Source organism: Cornus florida, unplaced genomic scaffold (genome assembly GCF_030987335.1).
Source record: "Cornus florida cultivar Cherokee Brave unplaced genomic scaffold, ASM3098733v1 CherokeeBrave_3.0.0_Hap2_Chr11, whole genome shotgun sequence".
Taxonomy (NCBI): domain Eukaryota; kingdom Viridiplantae; phylum Streptophyta; class Magnoliopsida; order Cornales; family Cornaceae; genus Cornus; species Cornus florida.
In genome coordinates this window covers 74,274,242-74,293,621 of record NW_026775581.1, presented here as the reverse complement: position 1 = coordinate 74,293,621, position 19,380 = coordinate 74,274,242, and the positions used below count along the sequence as shown (strand labels likewise).

General features: G+C 35.2%; 2 protein-coding genes across 3 annotated transcripts; both read left to right on the top strand.

Moving 5' to 3' along the window:
* Positions 1–1,007: 1,007 nt before the first annotated feature.
* LOC132284220 (putative RNA methyltransferase At5g10620) lies at positions 1,008–9,828 on the top strand. Its single transcript, XM_059786304.1, has 8 exons — positions 1,008–1,126; positions 1,279–1,310; positions 1,595–1,737; positions 5,292–5,358; positions 6,912–6,989; positions 7,349–7,494; positions 9,239–9,314; positions 9,399–9,828. The coding sequence occupies exons 1-7, from the start codon at positions 1,072–1,074 to the stop codon at positions 9,276–9,278; spliced, it is 561 nt and encodes a 186-aa protein (XP_059642287.1). The 5' UTR covers positions 1,008–1,071; the 3' UTR covers positions 9,279–9,314; positions 9,399–9,828.
* A 2,896-nt stretch (positions 9,829–12,724) lies between these two features.
* On the top strand, positions 12,725–18,644 carry LOC132285725 (uncharacterized). Of its 2 annotated transcripts, none has more exons than XM_059787917.1 (3): positions 12,725–12,915; positions 17,300–17,440; positions 18,162–18,644. In XM_059787917.1, exons 1-3 carry the CDS (start codon positions 12,780–12,782, stop codon positions 18,410–18,412), a joined length of 528 nt encoding a protein of 175 aa, XP_059643900.1. In that variant the 5' UTR covers positions 12,725–12,779; the 3' UTR covers positions 18,413–18,644. The 2 variants fall into 2 exon arrangements, with proteins under 2 accessions (XP_059643900.1, XP_059643901.1); XM_059787918.1 differs by having other exon boundaries at positions 12,788–12,915; positions 17,293–17,440.
* Positions 18,645–19,380: the final 736 nt, after the last annotated feature.

The following is a 19,380-nucleotide window of genomic DNA, read 5'->3' as shown; positions in this document are numbered from 1 at the left end:
GCTTCTAAATGGGCTTGCTTGGCTTGGTCTCACCTCTTGGGCTGATTCAATGCTTCGGACGTTTCCTTGGCATTTTGGTTGGCTGTTGTGAATTGGACTTCTTCCCTCAGTTCAGTTTATTAGGTTGGACTTCTTGTTTGGTTTGCGAACATGTGTCGGTGAAAAAATTTCCCTCCACAATTATGTATAACTAAATTTAATGATTATACATCTAAAAGCACATATGACACTAAAAGTGATTCATATGCCTCTTTTACTCTATTTTAATTTAACCGAATCCTATACATTTTTTAATTGAATTTGTAATGTTGTATTTGTGCAATTTTTATTAAGTTAAGAATACTAACTTAAATAAATGCACCTTCAACCCTTGTAAATAAATATTGCATTAGTAAACAAAAAAAAAAAAAAATTTATTGCATTGGGTAGTTAACATCATAAATTAAATAAATAAAAGAGGAATGTGTAATATTTTATTTATTTTATTAGTTCATAAAACTTATTTAAGTAGATACAACAAAGCATATTTATGAGTTTTTGTTCTTCAAAAATTGTTTTGAAGCAAATTTTCAATTTGAAAAAACTGTTAGTAATTCACAGATAAAATTCAAACAAGGCCTATGTTTTTGTATAATTTTGTAATTAGTTTGAAAAACTAATTGTAAAGCCTAATAGTTTGAAAAAGTTAGCAGATTTGAAAAATAAGCATAATTGACTAGCAATTTTTTAAGTTTTCCCTATATACGTATATACAAATAAAACAATAATAAAAATAATTTAAATTGCAATATATATATATATATATATATATATATACTTTAGATGGCAATTAAATGTAAATTATTTTGAATTCAACTCCAAATGAATTATGAATTCGATCTAATTTTACATAATAACATAATTCCAAATCAATTTTAATCATGCCTAAACAAACACATTTATTCATTTTTCTATTTTTCTTTTATTTTTTCTCTTGAAAGCTAATTACATTCTTGCCCATTCCTAACGCAGTGAAAAGAGCTTGCCCGCAGCCCCTTGAAAAGGGCTTGCGCTCTCCCCTCTATCTCGAAAATGGCATTCTCACTCTCCGCCGGTCTCAACACGAAGATTTCAGTTCCCATACCAGGTTCTACTCTAATTCCTACTATTTTCCATTTCCTCTTTGGCAACGTATATGACTTTCTAAAACTTCGAAAGAAATTAATAATCGATAAAATTGTGAAGTAGTTTATATATATCTTCAAACCCTAAGAGTTTTAATCTGATTGAAATTTTCAGGTGGACGATGCAAATACACAGGTCAATCAGTGGTAAACTATCTCCACATTGTTTAATATTATTCATACAATCTACTTTATTCTTATCAACAAATGTCTGAAAGTTATTAATTTTGTATTGGCAAATAAGTGTCCTTTTTGTTGAACCGATTGTATCAATGAACTTAAGACTCACCCAATTGTTGAAATTTTGAATATTGATTATAATTTTTGGACTCAGTTGATCTGAACTGGGATGATTGAGTTAATTTTGACATTATTGTGATTATAGAGGTTTTTGATATTGATAATTCATTTTTATTTTGGACATGGGCTAGAGAGCACTACCCATACGAATATTGACAGTGGGGAAAAATAGATCACGCGGTGTACAATTAATTGTTGATGAGTACACTGAGAAGCTCAAACACTATTGCCGCGTTGAAGATGTACAAATCCGATCCAATCCTAAGAATGCCCGGTGTGTCACCATTCCACTCAACTATTTTCATATTTCATGACTGTTTTTTATTTTATTTTTATGATAATTTGCAATACTACAATTTTGTGTAAGGTTTTCATGATTTTTAAATGTAAGTCGTGTGTGTAACTTTACTGAGTTGCATGGTGATTTTTTCTTTCCTATAAAGTATGACACATTCCCGAAGTCTCACAGAGGCTTCTTGCTTGGATTTTTGTATTGCCATAGAAGATAAGGTCTACTAAGGCTTAGGTTAACAATATATTTTAAATAGTATAAGATAATCCAAATTGTTGTTGTATTTATAATTACTACTTTTACACGAATAGTACCTAACTATGCCATGTGTTTCATAAATTGCCTCAAGCTACATTTAAGTAGGGAGCGGTGTGAATTTCTTCTAGTATTATTGGTCAAATGTGTCACTCTTAGCGTACGCTTGATACAGTTGCCCTGTTTCAAAGGTTGTGGAAAAGGAAGTAGACAAAGGACTCTTAGTAATGACACTTGATGACGTTTTTAGGATTTTGAAGTTGGACTCTGTCATCCAGCTTTTTTTTGCCTCTTTCATTCAAAAAAAACTGTTGTTTATTGTCGTCCCCATGTTCAATAAAATTATAAAGATCTCTGAATTGTTTGCATAAGCCATTCCATATTTTTGACTAGTGCTAGTGGATATTCATTCCCTAAACTACAAAGTTTGAGCTTAGTAATTCATGGTTCATTAGCCTTCAGTTTAGCTAAATGGGTTGAATTGTAATATAGGAATATAGATAATTTGGTTTCAATTAGTTTCAATATAACTAAATGTTACGAAAAACACCGCGATTCAAGAACAAATCAAGAAACACAATTTTTCTCATTATCCCAGTCAAAAACCCTAAACGCCCTTATATAATGGGCTACAAGAGAGTACTAAAAAGGGTCCGCGACCCGCAAGAGAAATCAAGTCAAAAAATTCCCCCAATTCATCGGGTCAAAATCGTGTCATAACGCAACTTGGGCTGAAACAAAATTTGGGCCACAACATCACACTAAATCTTATTGTTCAATTTCTATTTATAAGAAAAAATCTTCTTGTTAAATTTTATTTTAGTGGAAAGATTGTTGAGGTTCCAAGAGCTATCCTTGATTAAAATGACTCAGTTATATTAACAGAGAAAATCATGCACATTGGTGAGGATTTGGGATTTTCAAGGAACCTATTAATATTAAATCAACTATACAAGGTACTGCGATATCAAAAAGACAAAAAGCAAGATATCTACATAATGTAGCGGCCATAATTATAAAACTTTGAGCAAATGTTTCCCCTTCTTTTTGTTACTTCCTGGATCGAGACACAGATGCCCTTCCCTCAGGGGTCACAGGTCATTTGGTTTGCATTATCCTGTCTCAACGAACCCCAATCCTCCATGCCTCAACAAACCCTCCTCTTTGCCTGGGGCCATGACGTTTCACAACTAGTGTCACACCATGCTCACTTGGGACTGAGACATTGCGCGCCATGCCTACAGCCTGATGACACGTGCCTTAGCTCATAAGAGGTTTCTTAAGTGTATTGGGAGGTATCATGGCGTATGAGCTCAATCTACTAAGAAAAGCTACGCGAGCTGGGGCATAGTTATGCTACAGCAAGAGGTGCCTCCATAGCGTATGGGCTGCAATTTGGAGTTGTGTCCCCAAGATGACTTCACCAAACAGTCTATGTGATGGTCTTGGTGGCATCATATTGGGTGCTCATCCCATTGAGGCTGCGTCTCAGCTCTGATAATTCGTCATTGGAATACTATTGTGACCCCTGGGAGTGTGTCGAGAGCCCTTTTTCTTTTCTTCATTCCTCATCCCCCTCCATCGAGGTATCGGAATGATGACCAGGGAAAGGAACTCAAGACATACTCGCACAATGGCTCAACCTGAGCCCACGGGAGGAATAGATATTGGGTGCGCCGGGTGCACGGTGCACCGGCTCATCCAAGCCGTACATGCACAACACCACGTACGGCTTGGATGAGCCCGGTGCACGATGCGCTGGGCGCACCCAATACCTTCTCCCATGGGAGGCAGCCCCTCTAGCCTCCCCATCTACCATTGCGGATGGCAGTCATGCCACAGGTAGTACCAGCATCTGCGGGTACTTTTTTGTTCGCACATGGCACATGGTCCTTTAAATTTGTTTTCTTGTACAATGTCACTTCATCTTAATTTTGGACCCAACCCATGTTTAATAATTTTATATGTGGGTTTGGTTGTTATTTCTTGTACAAGAACACCTTACAGAAGGTTCAGCAAATAAATTACGAAAAGCTTTAAAATGTTGATGGCTGCTACTGAGGATATTAATGCTTATCCCATTGACCAGAAGAGTTGGAACTTGGATGTGGAACTCCCAGTTTCTCTGGTGATTTTGACAGTCAAAGAGGTACCATTTTCAAAGGAAAGCAAGTTTTCTTCAAGCAGTCATGTTAGGCACAGAAATTTTTTCCTTGTAGAAATACACTATGTGGTCATATATTGCCTTTTCCCACAAAATTTCAGGGTTTGTATAGATATTAGGAATAACATGTTATTAACCCCTTCGTATTAAAGTAAATTTTACTATCCATTCTTCCAATCTATAGTATAGGTTTCTCAATGTTTCTAGCAGCAAGAATATCTTTTCTTTCTTGTAATGCAAGTCAAAGATAATTTTTAAGTCACTTGTAACTTTCTTCTAAGATGGATTCCATTGAAGTCATTTCATTCTTCAAAATTACTAAGCTCGTATAAAAAATTCACCAGTTGATATTCCAACCATTGAAATTTTGCAATACCACATTTGATGGATTTGTTGGGTCAATTCAAAATTAGTAACTCCTGATTTATGTTTGTAGAAGTTGAAAAGAAATAGATGCTCAAATTTTTATTTTTATTTTTTTAAATAAATCTTGGCAAGAAGCTCACACAATCTAATTTGAAAGGTTAGGAAGTACCACTGGGCTACAACCTTTGGTGATTTAAATGGATGTTCATTTCAACGGGCAAGATTTGTGGACCATAAATTCAAAAGGAATTACGGCAGTCAAATTACTCCAAGGGCATGAAGATAATTGCAAATTGGTGAGTCTAAATGAGTTGTTCTTTTACTGATTTGGCATAGAGCTTTTCCTAACATATTAACAGTAGGTAATAGTGATCCCATGGACACAATGCTTAGCTGATGGGTGCACTAAGAAATTAAATACTGTTGTATCCTTGAGAGAAATCTACATCCATCAAATGGTTATAATGCGCAATATTCATCTTTATCAACTAATTTCATATATCATGATGCAAATTTTTCAATGTCTGCATGCAATGTTGTAGTTATAGCCATACAAGGTTGCATATTGTTTGTTGCTTGTAATTTTCCTATCTACATGTTCTTTCATGAGCATCTGAAGTTTGTGTTTATACATTTAATAAAGTATGGTAGAATTAATGGCTATATATATAAACACACACACACATATATATATTTCATATTTTTCCAATGAAGTGAAATTATTTTTTTTCAATATTATCAAATGTGGCAGTGACGTGATGGCTCAGATTGAACATGAAGACATGGCTTTAATGTACCTCATCAAGTCTGACGATTGGGTATAACCTCAAACACCATTTGGGTGGATCACGCTGATAGTTCAGTTTTTTGGTTTGCCTGTATCCTTATTTTTAGTACCTCCCCAACATAACCCTTTTAGCAAAAATGTGATAAACACTAGTTCAGCTTCTATAGACTGATACCATTACCAAGTCAAATGTTCTCTTGTGTTTTTCCTTTTGTCAATTTCAATCTTAGCTTCTTGAAGTACTTTTTTATGGGTCTATGAACATTTTCTAGTTTCATTTCACTGTTCATATGGAGTTTTCATAAACAAATTTCACTTCTATTTACGTGTTTTGCAATAAAAAAATTTAGAAAAACCCATAATGATCGGGATGAAGTGGCAAAGCCGAACAATGTCGGTCTTGACTCACATGTCTGTACGGGTGCTGATGTCTGTATGACTCAAGGTACAGATGCTGATGTCAGGACACATTTGATGGTCTTTGTTGCACTTCAGGTAGAATGAGGGTTCAAAAGCTCAATTGGACGCTCTAATGGCTGACTCCCACTGATGCCACATAGGCAAACCGTGGCCTAGTACTTCAGGTTTTTATCAGCTTTATATCCATCCAACTCAAAAGAACCCTCAACGCGGAATTTCTAGTGGAACTGAATCTTACTGCTCGAGAGTAAGAGCCTGAAATACCATTCTGTCAAGCGAGTGCCTATGTGTTTGTGTCTTCAGGATAAGATTCTGGCTGAAGTAAATTGCTGCCTATTTCAGCTATTTTTCTGTGTAAAGAGCCTTCTCTGCCTCCAAGTTTGTTAAAGTATACTGTTTACCTTGCTTTGACCTTTTGATGGTAATAAAACAAGTTCTCTGTGTTCACCCTCTTTAGCCTCGGGGCTCTAAAATTTGCCTGCAACAATTATCTACTAGTTACACTTTTTCTCTTCAGCATATGGCTAACATTCTTTCATTAAAGAATGCTTATCCTGTCCTCTATATGAAAATATTTTTCAATCTCAACGCCCTTATCCTTGATCTATTTAATACTCTTCTAACATAAAGCTTTCATTTTCGGAACACAAAAGTACAAAGAATGGAGAAATTGGTAGAGAAGCTGAAAAATCATTTACTTCCAATTATTTTTTAATGCCCTTATAAGTATTTTTTAATGGTGTTAACATATATTGAATCTTTTGTTCATGATATGAATGAACTTATGGATTCAGTTTGCTTGGGACTTGGGTGATTATGGAACTTCCCAAATTCGAGCCACAAAATGGCCTATTTCCGGCATTTGAATGGGTCCTTACACTTTCATGGTTTCTGTCAATACTTGATTCTATTGCTTGCATGGAATTGTTCTATTATAATATTAAAAATGACATTCCTGCTATTTTTGTGTTGATGGCTCCATATCCTCCAAAATCTTCATCCAAAAAGATAGATTTCTACCTTCATATGCTGCAGAATACAAAATGAAATCATTCCATTTCCTTGGGATGATGACCTAGGACAAACTATTTTTGAAGTTGCAAATATATTGAGTTTGAAACTTAATGCACTATTCTTATATGTTTCTACATCATGTGCTTGTAGGTTGTGATGTTGGATGAACATGGACTCGACATCAAGTCTGAGCAGATGGCTGAGTTAATTGGGGATGCAGGAAACACGGTATGAAGTTCATTTTAAATCCGATATCTTGTATAAAGCTTTTGTCTTTAGAGCTGTGACTTCAATTGCCAACTTGAAATTTGATTATTACTACCCTTTTCTTACACTTGAAAATCTTAATCATAAATCCTCAATCAAATCAATCTTGGATATTCTAATTGTTAAGAAAGACTATCTTTCAGTTCTAGTCTCTCCTTCGTGGGATGTTGGGAGGGAATGGCTGGAGATAGACCTAAGTTCTGCCATTATTTATACTTCTACATTTTTTATGTCGTAGTAATGTCATTTGTGATCTTTTCTAGTTAGTTCAATCAGAATTTATCCTTGTGGATGATTTTTTGTCATTTATCTTTTAACAGGGGGCTTCAAGCTTATTATTTTGCATTGGTGGACCTTATGGTCATGGAAGACAATTACGAGAACGAGCTAATGTATCAATTAAGCTGTCATCTTTGGTCTTGAATCATCAGATTGCGTTAGCTGTACTTGTGGAGCAACTTTACAGGTCAGACTTTGATTTAAAACTGCACTTTGGGTCTAATCTAATATGATTACAAGCACAAAAACAGTATAGCAAATGACTTTAAAGTACATCACTACTTGAGAACATTACAACATATTCTCCTAGCTTCACGAGGGTATTTGAAGCAGAGGCACTCCTTGGTTCTAGGTGCATCTTCCAATATGAACTTGAAAAGCTAAAGGCCTGTTTAGAATACTTCATGAAGGTGGATCTCTACCACTTTAGATTCATCTTCCTTTGTGACTGCCCAATCAAGTTCTTAAAATGATTATGTTGTCTTAGTACCATTTCCATTGCTTAAGAGACCCTTTGGTGTTGTTAAAAGAAAGGCACATGGGATGGGTTTGCCTTCTTACCTTTCTTCTTCCATTACATTTTTTCTAAATCTTCAATTGGCCTAATTTAGAGTCTTCTTTAGTTTGCTTAATGAGAGGCCATTCTTGCTTGACTATTTTTTCTGCATTAACCTGTTTTATGGTCACACAATTTTCATGTGTCTCACTTGTCACCTGATTTCTTTTTCTTTTTTTTTTTTGCCTCAAAAAATAGTTTGATCAATTGACTTCCACTTGTCAATCAATCGAGTTCCACTATATCAAATCATTACGCCACTTGTCTCATCAACAAAACACTCAAATCATGAGGTCTCCCAAATCCAAGTTTCCCAAAGTTCTCAAGATTCTTGCAAGGTCCCAAGGATCAAATTGCCAGAATGAGAAAGCAAAGATGGATAAAAATGGAGAAAAGCACGATGAGGATGAACCTTAGGATCAGCTTATGTTCTGGGATATTGTTTGAACCATAAAGAGGATGGTATGTATGAGGATGAAATTGTTGAAGTTAGTTTGTCATAAAAACCAGACTCAAAATGGTGATAGTCCATGTTTTAAGAAGTTAGAATCAGGGAAAATGCGTACTCGGGTAAGTTGAAGTTGGTGAATGTGCCTAACAAACCAGAAATGGCGCAGGAAATTGGAGTTGACAGCAATGACATGGTACAAGATTCTTAATTATTTAGTACTCACTCAGCGTGAGATTGCAGTGCATGCGATTGTGCTGTAATAACTTACATATTGGAGTGCCTCTTAAGACAACACATGTTACAATGCGCAAAGTGCTTCAGCTAATCAGTTCACACTATCATGTATTAGATCCAAATGCAATTAATCATTTTTGTAAGAACAATTTGTATTAGATCCAAATCCATTTCTAAGGCAGTGCTCGAGGACGGGGAGTGTGGAGGAGCTTCGAGAGGAAATAGATGGTTGTGTTGTACTGAAAGTAAGTCCGTAAATGGTCGTTAGAAGTTCATCTTAAAAATAGGGGAAAACATGATTTCATAGAGCTTCTACTCATGAAAAATGGGTTCTACTTCTTTAAATCTAATAACTCCAAGGGAATAGAGGTGGTCCTAGAGGGACCCCCGTGGCATTTTGTGGGGATATTGATTATTCTTGATTCCAAAGATAAGAGTTTTTTGACGAAAAACTGAACAACATTGCAGGTAAGATGAATTAGTTTAATCTTACTTTGGAATGTTACACAGTGCCATAAGGAAGCAATATTGTTCGGTATTGAGGACCGTGTAACTCACTCGTTAACCTACTTCTCCCTAAATGTTACTTCTTAAGAAACTTATGCTCAATTATGTGAAGGTTTTTACTTGTATATCATTCTCTTCAATTAAATAATAAGATTAATGAATGCTTAATGGTTTGATTTATAGGGCATGGACCATCCTCAAAGGACAAAAATACCATCACTAGAGAATCTCATCTCTTGATCACGGTCATACTATACAGGTATTACTACTATTTTTCAAATTTTCCTCTTTGTTTAGGCTGGAAATGGAATTTGCTTGAATGCTCCGTCTTCTTTTGTTGCAGATCATCTGCATCTTTGATTTGAGTTTGGACTTGCTAGATTGCTTGATTTGGAGCCTTAGACAGAAGTACTTGCAGAGCCTGTGATACTAAAAGTGTTTCCTTTGCTTGAGGTGGGTGAAATGGAATAGTCCGAGAATATTTTGATATCTGCGATAACAATCGAACATTTTGGTTCTCATGTTCAAATCAAAAAATGGTCTAGTGCATAGGATGTGCCGCCGGTATATTGCTATCCACTAGACCATAATTGATCAAGGTCTTATAATTGATTAGGATTTTGGTCTGTGGATAGGATGTGCCGCTGGTATATTGCTTGGGTGCGTGTAAAACTTACAGATCGCAAAATGATTTAAGATGAATTAGTAAGTCTTTTAGTCATGAACAATCTTTGTTGGTGGTGTTAATTAATAGAATAATTTATGTTTTTGTTGTTGGCGGCTCGACAAAGATCTTGCACCTCCTCACAGAGACATTTCCAAAACCAGAGAACCACAGCGATCCAAATATTTCCATCAAAGAAATCGAACTAACTCAACACCGGCAACCCCATCCCCAGCTTTGATGACACTGGACTTTCTCCACGCCTCATTGAAGACCGAAAGCGTTGACATCAAAACTGTTGAGATCACTATACAACAGCAGCTGTAATGTTTATTATGTCAACATCTCCCTCAAACTCGAGGTGGTAGAGTAGAAACCAACTTGAGTTTTGAGAGAAAATCTGGAGCGGAAGGCAATGCCGGAGTTGTGAAGATCCGATACGTTAAGGTGTTTAGAAGTACATGATAGAGCACTTACGGCAAGTGTAGTAGCTTTGAGAGAGCTCTTGAAAGCAAATATTAGAATGGAATCATAGAGTGGAATTTACCACTTAAGAGGCGCACGGATGCGTATGACAGAACGGGATTACCGCTTGATAAAGTGGTATAACCACTTGAGATGCGCACAGGAGCATAAAGACCACTTTATGGCAAATGTGGTAGCCATGGGGCTTATGCCGCCGTCTCTGGCGGTTGCTCTAATACCATGTTGATTATCAGAGGCAGAAAGAGAGACAGAAAGAGAGAGACAGATATATAATATGAAAGAATATATTGAATTGATGTAAATAATGATAATATAGGCTACATATTAACAATGAATATCTAAAATATGGCGATAATCACGACTAAGATTATGGCTAAGATCACCATACAACAGCAATTGTAATGTTTATTATGTTAACAAAAACAAATGCCCAAAGTAGAACGAGAGTCGAGGCGGTGCCTCTGAGGAGGTCTAGCACCGCACAAACCATCTGCGTAAGTGTAGCAACACATAGAATGGATCTCGCGGTACGGTGGGATTGAGTCGTATGTGGCTGAGTCCACACTTCACTCTGGTGAAAATGAAGTTGAGGGCACCAAACCCTACTTTTCATTGGGTTCAAAAATCTGTGGGACATGTGTTGGCTTAAAAGAACCAACATCAAAATCTCCATAACCCACGTAAGTGTGAGGAGTAATCTGATCGGTGAATCCATTTTCTCTTGCCTTCAAATTGCCGGTGTAGCAACGGTTATTCAGCCCCTGGAGGCTTGGACAGATTGGTAAGGCTTGGAGCTGCCACACAGGAGGCCAGTGATCGAACCTTGTCGTCTCCCTTATCACCCTCGACTAACCTAGTGCTGTAGCTATGAGGCCGGCTACTGTATCCCCAGTTTGGTGCCTTGAGGGTGGGTCCGAAGGGCCACTCCTCATGGAGTTCTGGGTCATCAAAAAAAAAAAACTGTTATACAGTGATTGGGTGGGCTGTGTTTTGGGAGCCTTTGGGCTGGTTTATTTTTTGGGCTTTGGCCCCTTCCCTTTTTGTACAGTATGTTTGGTTTTTAACACATTGAATTACCCCAAAAAAAAAATAACACTTGGAAATAGTAATACTATACACTAATTAGTGTTTGTTTGGTTTTTAATACATTGAATTACCGAAAAAAAAAAAGACAGTTGGGAAAGTAAATACCGGTTTTTTCACGCTCTTAACTTAATCCAAGTGGAAAGAAAGGGAAAAAGGCAGAAAAATTCAATGGTACTCTAAAGTCATTCTTTAAACTAAAATAAATATAGTAATTCGTTAAAATAAATTAAAGTATAAAAGAGAAAATTATTAGCAAATACAATGCGGTTGGAGAGTTAAAAATTTATACTCATTCCATCCCAAAATAAATATATATATATTTTTTTTTTAGAGATCTAATATTTGAAGGTAATAAGTTTTAGTATTTTTTTATTATATTGACACTAAACCCGTTTGGAATTACTGTTAGAATGTTAAAAGTGCTTTTAATAGTAAAGCTGCTTGATATCAGTAAAATGCAGTTAAGCATTTGGTGACACATTGTATAAAACATTTTTTATACTTGAAGCATCTTAAAATTTGTTTGGTAATAATGTTGCTTAAAATACTTTTATTGCTACTAATTTTACTATATTACCCTTATACTAAACATATACTAATTTCCTAATATTAAATATTATAAAATTTCATTGAGTTCAATAATTTATAAAAGAATTAAATATCAACTTGTATTGATTTTTTTTTTTTTTTTAAATATCACATATTTTGTTTATTATATCTGATTTGGGATCTTCCGGTAAAATAAGTAAATTTGCTCATATGCTATCTAATAATGAAGTTTAATAATATATTGTTTTGCAATATAGATAACATTTTATAAAATAAAACTAAAGACTTTGACCACAATTAATAATCTTATTACTTGTTATTTAAGATAATAGCATAAATGTAGTATAGTTATTTTAAAAACAAATTACAAGTCATAATTTATTAAAAATTAAATATTTAACAATTATATAATTCAGAGTCCAAAGATAAACCAAGATTGGAAGGGGCTCGAGAGTCCCAAAATAAATGATTTTCGTTTGTTACAGAGTCCCAGATATTGTTTGCTATTTGGTTGTAGAAGGGATTAAATTATATTTATAAAAAAATATAAAGAGATTAAATTGTCTAAAAAAAAATTAGTTACTTAAAGACATGGACCTCTACTTGCAATTTCAAAAATTACAATTCCTAATTTCACTTAACCGTACTTTTTAAACCTAATCTCTACTATTTATAAGAGTTTTTTTTTTCTTTTTTTCACCTAAAACGTTGTACCGCAATTTTTTGTGCTTTTGAGTTATTAGAGAAGCAATTCCATTTGTCCAATCCTCACTATGATTTACTTTTTATAAGTTATAAAAAAAATATTAAATTGGAAAGGTTAAATAAGTAAATAAATACATATATATATTCCTTTGGCCTTTTAATTAGCACATTTATTTTATGAGTCTAGATGATTCCTGAAACCAAATAAAATAAAATATTTTAAAAGAGTATAGTATGAAAGAGGAACAATCACCAGCAAAAACGAGAACCTTCGCGAACATCGCATTCAATAAAAGTTCGCAATGTGTCCTCCTCCCTCGTCGGTCTCTCTATCCGGTGTTATCACTGAGAAAGCTTACAGTCTTAACAGGTAAGATTTCATTCTCTCTCCTCCATGATTTTATTTTATATTGTTAATCATCCCAAATATGATAAAATTTTCAAACATTAAATGCCAAAGTCTTTAGTCATCCAATACAACTATCGTAGTTATTATTTATTAATTATTCAGAAAATGATTCCCTAGTGTAAGGACAAAGATCATACTTTAGAAGGAACGTGAATTGTCTACAGTTGACACACTTTGCATATATAGATACATATATTCAGGTTTCCCTTTGATTTTGAGTGGCCCCAATTTTAATTTTTACTAAGCATTCATATTGTAAAAGCACTATGAACATGAAGAATGAGAATTTTTTAGTATTTGCTAGAACAATATATTCTTCAAAGGGGCATCACATTGGCTGTCAAATGTGAAAGGTGGGTTAGGGTTTTTTTTTTTTAAAGCTATAATCTGGATTATACAGGCAAAGTAAGTTGTTTCCAGATAGTACACTCTGATTAGCAACGAGGGTAGAATATGTTATGTAACTTTAATAAGATAAAAATAAAATTCATGTGGGAATAATAATTTTTAATAATTAAATTTGTATTGAGAGAATATGATTGATATTATTAGTGGTTATAACTTATACATTCTAATTACGACTAGAATTAATGTAATAAAGCACAATTCTAGGAACATATTAACGAATTTATTTATAAAATACATATAAGCTATATTTGGTAGAATGGATTCTTGGAGTTGGAATCGGAGGAAAATTAATTCGAACTTCAAACTAAACTTTCTCGAAATTCAATTCCAAGATGCTGATTTTATGCTTCCAAATGAAACAAGAGAGAAATTGTTTATACAGGGAAACTTTAGTGATTATATAGGAAAAGGATGAGAATGCTACATGTATACAAAATTGTAGATAGAATTGATGTTATGAAAGCTAGAGAATATAAGCATAATAAGTGCCTTATAAGTGGGTATTTAAAGGTCTTTGCTGAAGGATGACGAGGTTAAATAAATGTGAAATAGTTGCATAAGAAGTTAAATGAAAGTATTATATGAAGTGTAGCTTTAGAAGATTACTTGTAAGGAGATTGGAGTAAATAGGTTTTTTAGTAGGATTAGGTTGTGTGAGGTGAGAAATGTATTGAGTGAGTTTAAAACAGGAAATGATTTGGACCATGGTATTCCTGTCAATGCTTAGAACTTTTTAAGAAATGATTACTTCATTTATTAACAAAATTGTTTAGTAAGATTATGATTACTAGAAGTTTTTGATGAATAGTTAAATAGTATCATAGTGTCTATATACTATGTTACATGGACTTGAGTACATCTGTACGGTGTGGGTATGAATCCAAGCATGAGATGTGTCAAATCTTTTTTTTTTTTTTGATAAATAAAACATTTTAAAAAATGCTCAGAAGGGGAGCGGAACCCAAGAAAATACAATAAAAAATACAAAATACCACAAAGGCCTCAAGCCTTCAAAGAGGCCAAAAAGTCAACAATTTCCTCCAACGATCTATGATCTCTCTCTGAAACCCAACAAAAAAGAGTGAAAATAATCGAGAATTTAAACACCGAAATCGACAACGCCTTTCCTTCAAAGAATCTCCTATTCCTTTCAAGCCAAATACACCACCACACACAAAGCGGCGTAACCCTCCAGGCATCCTGACTTAGAGCCCCCACAGGGCAACCTTTCCACGCCTCAATCAACCCTCTAGCAGATCTTGGCATAACCAAAGAAAAACCAAATAAGCCAAGCATCAAATCCCAACACTCTCTAGCCAAAGAGCAATGAATGAGAAGGTGATCCACCGATTCCTCATCACTAAGACACATAAAACAACGATTGACCACCACCTGGCTTCTCTTTCTCAGATTATCTTGGGTTAAAATCCTACCCAGAACCGAAGTCCACACAAAGAAAGTCACCTTGAGACGAGCCTTGGAACGCCAAACAGACTTCCAAGGAAAACGAACTCCAGGAACTAATGAGAGGCACCTGAAGAAAGACCTCACCTCGAAACGCCCCTGAGAGTTTGCAACCCAAGACCAACAATCCGAATCCTCCTCCACAATCCTCTAGCGACACAACAACTCCAAGAAACGAATGGCCTCCTCGATCTCCCAATCCTGAAAGGAACGCTTGAATCGAACATCTCAAACCAGTCTCCCATTATCAAGATGATAACAGTTAACCACCATGGCCTGCCTATCCGAAGCAATCCTGTAAAGTTGAGGAAAGGTGAGAGCAAGAGGAATATCTCCACACCACACATCCTCCCAAAAGCAAATCCTCCTCCCATCTCTAAGACGAAACCGAATGTGCTTGGAAAAATCATCCCAACCCTTCCGAATAAATTTCCAAACCACCACCCCCCGAGGATCTCTAACTTCCAATGAACTCCACCCTCCTCTCATTTCCCCAAAACGACACGCCACAACTCCTGCAAATCCAAGCATGAGATGTGTCAAATCTCCAAACAGGAAGACATATGGACGCTGCAAAATGTTAATATTATTTAATATCTTTAATTTATTTGCTAGAGCAAAATAATATCTTAGTAAAATAATATCTTCATGCAAATTAGTGTTCAATATTGGCATTACATTCATTTTGAAGTAATAACATAATAATATTGAATTATTAGATATGTTTCTTAGGTGCATATCCAACTAAAAGAGTTGGACATGTATTCCATACACATGTCTGGGGATGGGTACTTCACCTAGAGGCTGAAGCTGTTCTTGCCAATCTCATCATGCAATTTTCAGACTTTTCAATTCTCCTTGTAGTGTCTTCCCTAATTCCTGTGGTAGTCAGAGATCCTTAATTCTACTCCGCTAGAGTCTGAACCTATTCTTGCCATTAAACTTCTACACCTCGGAGTTGGTATACATCTCTAATTGCAATCTAAAGTCTAAACCAAATCTCTGATACAATCAGACGACAAACACTCAAGAGCACAAAAGCACACAAGATTTGCATGGTTTGACCGAGTGTCTATGAGGAGATTAGTAATGTATTATCAGATGGTCATAGGGTTTTACAAGTGTGCTTAACCACGCACAACGCATTCTGTGCCTTGTTACAAACTCTCTCAGCTCCCTCTTTTAGTTCTTTAACACTCTGCAAGGGCTTTCATAGCCAAAACTAAAAAAATAATAATAATAAAATAAAAATACAATAGCAAACAAACTGCCACAGCACCTCTGATGTAGCTTGATTGGTTGGCTAGATTTTTTACTAGTTTGACCTGTATTCAATTGCTTTTCTAGGATTCTAGCCTAGAAGAGCAAGCACAATAGCCTTTCAAGTAGTCTTTGGTGAAGCTGGAGAAAGCATAGATGTTCTATTGTAATTCTACCTGTCATTTAACTTAACCAATGTCTTATTAGTGTCCTAATGGTTTTACATCAATGTTTTAAACTATGTGAATTTAACATTGTTTCCGTGGAAAAAGCAGGAATTATATTATACAAATGATGGGAAAGTAAAAAAATTTAAAGATCCTGAAGTTGGATTTTTTCACTTTAATATAAAAAAGATACAGAATGCTGCTTGAACAGTTGGTTGATTTGGTTATACATTGCCAAAATTTAGAAATAAGTGTGTTGGTAATAGGTATACTTCAAACAACATAAGAGTTAGGGTTGTGGATTTGAGGGCTTGGGTATGATAAACACCAAAAATCTAAGGGTTGATTGTGATGATTATAGTAAAACGTTGATTGCAAATAAATAAATAAATAAAAGAAAAAGAAGAAGAAGAAGATGAGAACACGAAGAAACAAGAGCATTATGGGATTTTCAGCTAGAACCCCAAAGCTTTACCTCTAGATAGGTGTGCATGACCCAATCACTCCCACCCTCAAATAGCATCTCTCAAGTTCATGGAATTGAGCTCTATTTGATAGAGTTTAATATTTATAATTTGGGAAATTAGGGGTAGGGTAAAATCTATTCCATATCTTAGCAAAGAGAGGTCCAATATAGGAAACTTGTATAGATAGATATAGGTTGTTAAATGTCTACTTCTATGAGGGTTAAGACTTCAAAATGGAAATTCTGGAAAATTAAGACTATTAAGATAAGTCTAAACCAAATAGATTACATTTAAGATTTCATATATTGACCGGATTATGACTCATGGACCTATTACAGTTCATTCCAGAATTGTCAGGATGCTAAGACTTGACTCAACCCAATTGTGACCTTTTGAGGTCCCAAGTAGGCCATATTCAAATTACTGCTTTGCCCTTGTTCTTATACGGAATACTGTCACTGTAGATTGTATATATTTAGTTCCATTTAATTATCCACTTCTCTAATTTGTTGAATGTTTAGAACTTTCCATAATTTAATGCGAAGCCCTTCATACTATTGATTGATTGCTAGATGTCAGCTTATGAGACCGTTGTTGCTGAGAAATTGAAGCTGAAGGGAAAAGCACTGCATGTGAAGGCAGATGGGATTAAAAAGAAAAAGAAACACAGCAAGCATTATGGCCATCTATCTCAAGTCACGGGGAATGACCTTTTAACAGGTTACTGACTTACTGGCGCCCTCTTATAATGTGAAGAATGTTATTCTTTTCCTTTGTCATTGAGCTGAGTTCGAAAGTGATGACTTGTTTGATTGTTTTCCCAAAACTTGAATTGCGTATACATAAAATTTCAGCTCAGTTTTTGACACCACAAATCTATATTGTTTATTGTTATTCCCCCTCCCCCTTGCAGTTTGTATATATGCATACATACGTTGTAATTACCTCCGGTGGCCCGAGCTATATTAAGAGATAAATCATAGCAGAAATGCTGCATTATAATAGTTCAAGTAGATCTCTGGGTTTGTACAGGTTCATTTGAAAATCATTCTTGTGGTACATTCTGCGAGGTTTTGTGAATGTGGCTCGAGTATTATGTCAATTAGTACACTGAATATTTCTTTTAATATGAAAAAGGTGGCTTGGGAAGTTGATGTGATGGATGAGAATCTTGTTTTCACAATTTTTGGGTAAAAACACTTTCTCAGTGAACAATTAGACAAAAAGGGGAAGATAATGTCAGAGATCTTGAAAGTATCCTTTAAGCACTCTCCCTATTTTGTTCACTTTATAATTGGCATTTATAGTATTTGACAGTCTTCATTAATCCTCATTCAATGCCTTTATTCTCGTTGTGATTTGTGTCTCCGTTGGTTCATTTGTTATATGTTTCTCCTCGTGTTGATTCTTGAATTCTTTCATCATTTTTGGTGGGTTTCAGTTGGAAATACGGGATTGTCTACAGATCAGAGTGAGGATGACATGAAATACGGTGGGGAAGGACAGGCTGCTAAGTATGATGATCATCTTACGCCAGCTGAGAAACGGTATCTCCAGCAGTGGGAAAAGATCGATATCAAAAGGCTGGCCAAGACTACCAGAAAATCTCACCGTGATCGGATTCAGGAGTTCAACCAATATCTGGCCAATCTGAGTGAGCATTATGACATTCCCAAGGTTGGGCCTGGCTAATTGCGCTGAACCTTGCGTCTCCCTCACCCCTATCTCCGTGTCATCCGGTTCTTGTTGCCGTGGGAACGTGTAAAATGAAATTGGACTTTGTTCATTCTTCTTTTGGTTGTGAACTTCCATTTGAAACTAAACCATTAAATTTGTACCTTTATGTTGAGGACTTTCTCAAAGAAGTGGAAGTTACTGCTACACTGATTAATACCAATCAGCATGGAGCAGGTCTTTTCATGTAGTTGACTTTTTGTCTCTAATTTTCCTCTTTCCTATTAGTAAGAGCAATGATAGGAGTCCGACACTAATTTGGGGGGCTGATGATATTAACGACATCGATATCAAGTTGGAGTTTTGATGGGTGAGATAAATCAGCATGCCAACTAGTAAATATTTATTTGGAAAATTAAATTTTTAACATCTTTTTTAGTACTTGTTTAGTAGCATTACAATCAATATGTAACAAAAATTTCTGATTGATTAAATCATCTTGGAATTTATAAATGTATTTAACTAAAGAAAGAATTTCCTTCTTAATAGTAGAATAATTTAATTGTGTATTTTTCCAAGATCCTGAAGTGAAGCGAATTTCTGGATTCTTTTGTTTAAAAATACCACCATATCCAATATTGGAAGCATTTGTCTCAACAATTTTAAACCAGGAATAATTTGCTAGGGCTAAGCAAGGAATCTGTTTAGCACGAAGCTTAATCTTCTGGATGGCTCTCGTATGTTCTTCAGTCCAAGGGAAAGGTGACTTCCTGAGCCGTGTATGTAAAATTGTTGTATCCTGTGCAAGATGCTTGTAATGGTTACGAATATAATTCAAACTACCAAGAAATCTTTACAGTTGAGTTTTGTCTTTAATTTCATCAGGGAATTTAGAGGCAAACTCAATACTTCTGTCAATGGGTTTAATTTTTCCATCACAAATTTCATGACTAAGAAATCTTACTTGGGTGAGGAAAATTTTTAGT